Here is a 6382-nt window from a genome sequence, read left to right as displayed (position 1 = left end):
TCTACCTATGATCTATATAAAATGCAATTAATGTACATAGACAAACATCGATAAGTCGATGACTATATACAATAAATACCCTGCAACTAAAACGCAGTCGTGAATCCAAATTCTCATACTCTAAACCTTCAAGTAATACCTCTGTAAAATCTTAACAAACATGTTACATGCGATCAGAAGCACAAGTCAACAGACAACAAACATTTGATATGGTTTTATTGTTACTTAGACTAAGCGTACTGGGCGACATGTGGGGGCCACTTTTGGGCAAGAACACCCCCCCCCCCCCCCCCGGCAAAATGTGGGGCGATAAGGTAGGTGTGTGTGTGGGGGGGGGGATAACCTTTTGTCGCCGGTGAATGTATGTATGTATGTATATTTATATTATTATTATAAATGTTTGTGTGCGGTGTATATATATGTATATATATATATATATATTAGCTTACAACACCATTACACTCTAAAAACAAATTCAAACCCTTTGCTGACTGGGCGCCACGTGTCGCAATTCGCCCAATTTGTAGCCCCTCCACTACGCATAGCCTTACAATACAAAAGTGCATACTGAATTACTGTATACTTAAAAGGTGACTTATATAGCAATGATGGATCAAATGCTTTGTGGGCCAGATATCAAATTGGTCAGCAAAAGTAAATAAACCAGATCAAATCAACAATGAGAATATGATATGTGCCTCCGGCAGACTTGAATGGCGACCACTGGCAAACTTGTTCGGTTCTTGAGGACAAGAACGTTTTGAAGGTGCAAGGATTTGATACGTGCCCACGTTGCCTGCTTTCTTTTCATTTAGTATTTGCGTTGTTAGTGACAAGAACGTTTTGAAGGGGCGAGACATTTTGCTTGTTACAAAAATATAGAGAAAATTGTTGCAAATGTTACTGTACGTCTTCTTCTTTTTTGGAGTTTGATCCGCTCACAAATTAACTATCTTGGAGTCTAACTCACTCCAAGTTTGGATTGACCCTCGTTGGTAATCCTTAGGTAATAGTCATATTCTTTTACGATTTTTATTCAATATTCATTTTATAAATTAAGTGGAATCCTTCATTGTCTGTTGGTAATCTCCAACGGATCCGGTGTTACTTTATTTTCAAGGCCGTCTCCAAGATTTCAAGTGCCCAAGACGACATTTCAATACTAAGCTCAGACCCAATAACATTTTATTAGATTGTTTAATGTTTAATGAACTTGTTCGGATTTTTAGGCCCTTATTTGTGTTATTTTTTAACAACCATTTTCAGCCCGATTAACTAATAACAGTTAAAAAAAATTATATATAACTAAAAACAAAATAAACCATGTCCTTATTGAGACCATGCCCTAGACGACAGTCGAGCCTGTATAGGGTCTAAGACGACCCTTTATTTTGATTTTTGCAGTAGTGTTTGAAGGTTTAACATTACATTTTTTTAATATTTCCATGTATTTCCCATGCTTTTTGCTAAATTACAAAATAATAATAATATAATAATAATAATAATAAATAAATAAATAAATAAATAAATAAAACCCCGATGAAAGAAGACACGAGAAAGAGGTGGAGGAAAGAAGTCGATTGGGTTTTATCTGTGACGGATCATATCAATGAGTTTGTCCCTGTTCAACACACGACCCGAGACGGATCAAATATGGAGGTCATTTATCTATTATGATACTGGCCCACTAAATGATGGGCTCTTTAAACAGACTGTCGTGGGCTTATTAGTCTTGGGAAATGGGAAACTAACTAATAAGCCTAACATGAAACAGTCTGTTGAGCCCATCATATTGTGGCATCCGTTGAAATGAGATTTTTTGTTTTTCAATTACGATTATCTTTGTGTATTTTGCGTTCTTTTTGGCTTCCTAATATATGATTCGCATATGCAGATTAAAGTGGCAAAGCAAAGAAAAGATTTGCTCATGAACATCCCTGCATTAAAGAAGCTTGACAAGATGCTCACTGTATGATTCCTAATGTTCATTTCATACAAACATGAATATTGTTTTTGTAATCCTGACTAACATTTATAAGTTACTCATGATAAAGACTAAAAAGCAGGGCTGTAAATGAACCAAACGTCCGACGAACAGTTTGTGAACTGTTCGGCAGGAAGTTTGTTTATGTTCGTTCATTTAATAAATGAACGAACACAAACAAGAAATTTCATTCGATTAGTTAAACAAACGAACATGAACATATACCCCGTTCGTTCAATTTTGTTCTGTGAACGTTCGGTGATGTGTTCATGAACGCTTGTTTGTTCATCTTCGTTTGTATATGTTGTTCATAAAAGGTTTTTTGTACATTTATTTATTTTATCTAAACATTTTATATTCTTTAATTTATTACTCCGATTGTTCCCATTACATTTTTTATTATTTAGTTACTCACAATAAAGACTAAAAAGTGATAAAAAAGTGTTTGTAAGTCAACTAGACCGGTAGACTAAAAACGACCAATTTAACTAAATAAGCAAATAAACAGTTTTAATATGTGATTCCAAACACGCACTTATGAACATATGTTTCAGGATTGTCTAGACAATTTCAAAGACCAAAAAGAATTCTGGTACGTGTCGAAAGATGCCAATGAATCCGAAAAAGGAGTCCAAAGAAACGATAAATGGTGGTTACCGACAGTTAAGGTTCCTCCGGGCGGGCTATCAGATGATTCTAGAAAATGGATGCAAAAACAAAAATATTGCGCAAATCAAGTTTTGAAAGCTTCTATGGCTATTAATGCTAAAGTACTTGCGGAAATGGAGATCCCGGATAGTTATATGGAGACTCTCCCAAAGGTACAACATGTAACGCTAATGGTACAACTATAAATGCAAGGTGTACAACCCATAAAGCTTAGCTACTCCTACAAATTTAAGAATTTTTTTTTAGATTAAAATATAAGTCTTAATATTATGACGCTTAGCTTCATGGGTTGTACACCGGGTTAGAGGTGACCAGATGGGCCTGGGCTGGTAAGAGATAATTACTTGGTACGGGTTGAAACGGGCCAGGTTGGGCCACATTTTTAGAATGTGTGCATTAAAATAATATCCGGGTAGTTTTTCTCTATATTTAACTATTTGACACGTTAAAAATGCAACATGTATAGAAGTCATAACATGTATATTAACAATGCACGTGGATTTAAATAATTTTCCACTGTTGTCATCACAATATTATACATGATTGATCAAATTACTCAGGCGAATTCAGTATTTTCAAACAGAATGCACGGGATGCTCTTGGAGAAACAACTTATAAGGGCATTACAGTCGAGTTTTTTGACTCTGGTCAATTCCTAGCATCGATAGACTTGTCCTCAGAACACAAAATACTCGACTTGAAAAACAAAATCGAGGCTTCAATGATTATATGGAAGAGAAAAATGCATCAAAAAGAGTCAAGATCATCATGGGGCGCATCCGCAAAAATGGAAAGAAGAGAACTTTTTGAAGAGAGGGCCGAAACTATTTTGTTACTCCTTAAACAACGGTTCCCGGGACTTCCTCAGTCGTCATTATACATGAGCAAAATCGAGTCGAATAGAGTATGAACACAAAAAAGCAATTTTCTTTTAGTTTAATAATTAAAGACTTGTCAGCAATTGAGAGGAATAGACGGGATACACATATTAGTTGTAAACACCGTCTAAATCTTCCGTTTGCTGACATACATAATATGGGAGTTTCGAGTGAGGGTAAAAATAAATTGAAGTTAAAACAAAAAAATATTGACAATATTTTTATTAATAAATATTTTGTTAAATATGATTATAAAAACTCTCTCTCTTTTAAATAAAGATTATAAAAATTAAATATCGTTTAGAAAGCTTTATGCATTAAAACATGATGCTTATTTATTAAAAAGATAAAATAAAAATTAATAAATAGAATTATTTTTAGTTGGTCTTACTTGTTATTGACTTAAACCTATTTTGATGGTAACAACCTCTAAGCCATACCATGACTTTAAAGTTTTTCCATATTATACAGGACGTGGGCCATGCGGTCCTAGAGAGCTATTCAAGAGTATTAGAAAGTCTAGCGAACACAGTGATGAATCGAATAGAGGATGTCCTCTATGCAGATGAAGTTGCACAAAATTCCGAGTCAAACGACTCGGAATCCGGTCAAGTACCTACCTCGGCAACAATATCGGATTTTATGGGATGGGAAGGTGGTCAAGAAGAAACATAAACAAGTGTTGACAGTTGACATTCAGAGACATTCAGATAACAACTTAAAATAGAATACAGAGATGTGGGGCCCCTCATATAATAAACTTTTTTCGGTCTCATAGAAAATTATGACTCATCCAAGTGTGTATCCTTTTGGTTAATACATAATTTGGCCCGAAAGCATGTTTAGTGACAAAAATGGCCATAAACTTTGTAACAGTACAAAAATTACTTGTGTTGATATATTAAAGGCAATGATTCAATGTAGAAAACAATTGTATTTTGGTTATTCTTATTGCATTGTGTTATAAACAAAATTAAATACAAACTTGTGTGAAATAAAAAGTTGAAAAAACTTAATTAGTAGCTTTTTGACACAAGTTTCTAACTATTGGTTGACACAATAGACACAAGGAAACTAAATTAATGTAAGACAAATACTAGTAACAGAAGAGGGTATTGACCATTCATTGCAATTTGCAAATATGCTTGCATTGATTCAAAAACTGAATATTGATCAGAGTTTATTTATTGTAATGTAAAAATTTATAATTTGTTGATGAGTGTGTAGCACTGCACTAGAAATAAAAGGTTTAGAATATAAGAATAACTTACACAAAAATAATATCGTATAATTAATTTGGAATATAAAGTAATAACACAATTGACGCTTTGGCCGAGTGGTTAAGGCGTGTGCCTGCTAAGTGCATGGGGTTTCCCCGCGAGAGTTCGAATCTCTCAGGCGTCGAATATATTTTCTTTTATTATAATGTTATTTTTTATTTATTATTGTTATATTAATTTTAAGTTTCTGTTTTTTGTTTGTTATAAAAGAAATGCAGGCAGACTATGAATCTTAATGTTCTTTTTAAATACTCACATTAAAGGAGGATTATTGATTCTACAGATTATAGCGATTATTTTGTGATAAAAATATTTTATAATGTAGTACTAGCATATTTATTTTTATCAAATTTGGAAAATTAATTGAGATTGATTTGTCTGGTACTCTTTTTTTAGGCACTAATGTTTTGAATTGTGTGTTTGCAAAGTAAAAAACACATTTGATGGTAATTTCTTTTAATAATTAGCCGACAAAATGATCTAATTACAATAAAGAGACAGGTAAGCGGACAACAAGTTACGCAATCACCCCTTTTTGAATGATAAAACCGATATTATGAGGAATCAATATAAGCCAACAAATCTCAAAATGCAAATTCTTTAGTGAGCAGAATGTTTTAGGTAAATGATTATAATTGTTTGCATTAGTTTTTGTTAGCTTATAAAAAATATATAAATATGCTATGTGATCAATGGAAGACCTACACAAAAGGTAGGAGACTTAATTGGGTTATTCAATGAATAACCAAGTTTAATCTCTACAGGTGGCATTTCGGATGTATATTGGTAATAAAGGATTTGAGCAAGGTTTTGTGAAGTTGTCATACCACCGTGTGTTTCGCCATAGAGTTCTGCTTTTGTGGTAGGTGACACATAGACCATCAAGTGGCAGCCGATGGTATGGTATTCTGGGGCCAAACTCTGAAGACCGTATTGGCCCAGTTAAGACAACATAATCTGTCAGAGTGAGATAACGAGACTCTTCAAATTAAAGAGTACGGTGACTTAACATAAAAAAAAACCATCATTCTAAAAATAAAAAACCATCATTCTAAAAATATTTGCTTTAGCCCAATAAAAAGGAGAAAAAACCCCAATTTCTTTTTCTCAGGGCCCAAATATTTTTAACCATCACTATTTTATGAAAAACTAATATAAATACAAAAAAAATTGTGATATTTTGTATAGTTTTCTTCTTCAACACCGTCACGTACATAATTTTGTACGTACATAATTTTGTACTGTCAATGGACTCACTCCCAGACTCTCTGCTTATGGAAATCCTAAGCCACCTCTCCGACTCAGCCTACATGGCGCGCTGCCGAGTCGCTTCGAAAGCCTTCAACACCGTCTTCCCATTCCTCCGATCCATCAACCTTCCATGTTCAATCAAGTGGTACGAAAATAATAATAATAATAATAATAATAATAATAATAATAATAATAATAATAATAATAATAATAATAATAATATAAGCTCTAAGAACGTTCAGAGTTACAAGCCGGTTTTTCTCGGCCTAGTTTCGACGTTAAAAACTGTCGAATCGGTGCGTATAGGCCATGTAAAACCG

At 33.6% G+C, this 6382-nt stretch overlaps 1 protein-coding gene and 1 non-coding gene across 2 annotated transcripts; both read left to right on the top strand.

Annotated features, from left to right (window-relative positions):
• Nucleotides 1–1539: 1539 nt before the first annotated feature.
• Nucleotides 1540–4206, top strand: LOC143578584 (rho guanine nucleotide exchange factor 8-like). The gene is made up of 5 exons (XM_077062117.1): nt 1540–1659; nt 1895–1969; nt 2539–2805; nt 3237–3557; nt 4003–4206. The coding sequence occupies exons 1-5, from the start codon at nt 1540–1542 to the stop codon at nt 4204–4206; spliced, it is 987 nt and encodes a 328-aa protein (XP_076918232.1).
• A 647-nt stretch (nt 4207–4853) lies between these two features.
• On the top strand, nt 4854–4935 carry TRNAS-GCU (transfer RNA serine (anticodon GCU)). The gene has a single exon. It is a non-coding gene; the product is annotated as a tRNA-Ser (tRNA).
• Nucleotides 4936–6382: the final 1447 nt, after the last annotated feature.

This window comes from Bidens hawaiensis, unplaced genomic scaffold (genome assembly GCF_021521415.1).
Source record: "Bidens hawaiensis isolate Kalapana, Puna unplaced genomic scaffold, B.hawaiensis_p1.1 tig00029297_1, whole genome shotgun sequence".
Lineage (NCBI taxonomy): Eukaryota > Viridiplantae > Streptophyta > Magnoliopsida > Asterales > Asteraceae > Bidens > Bidens hawaiensis.
Note: the sequence above shows the minus strand (reverse complement) of the source record. Positions and strands in the feature narration are given on the sequence as shown.

Coding starts and splice junctions, on each gene's coding strand:
- LOC143578584 (XM_077062117.1), top strand. CDS start 1,540: ATGAAAGAAGACACGAGAAAGAGGTGGAGGAAAGAAGTCGATTGGGTT. Junction 1,970..2,538: donor AGCTTGACAAGATGCTCACT/GTATGATTCCTA, acceptor CATATGTTTCAG/GATTGTCTAGACAATTTCAA. Junction 2,806..3,236: donor ATATGGAGACTCTCCCAAAG/GTACAACATGTA, acceptor ATTTTCAAACAG/AATGCACGGGATGCTCTTGG.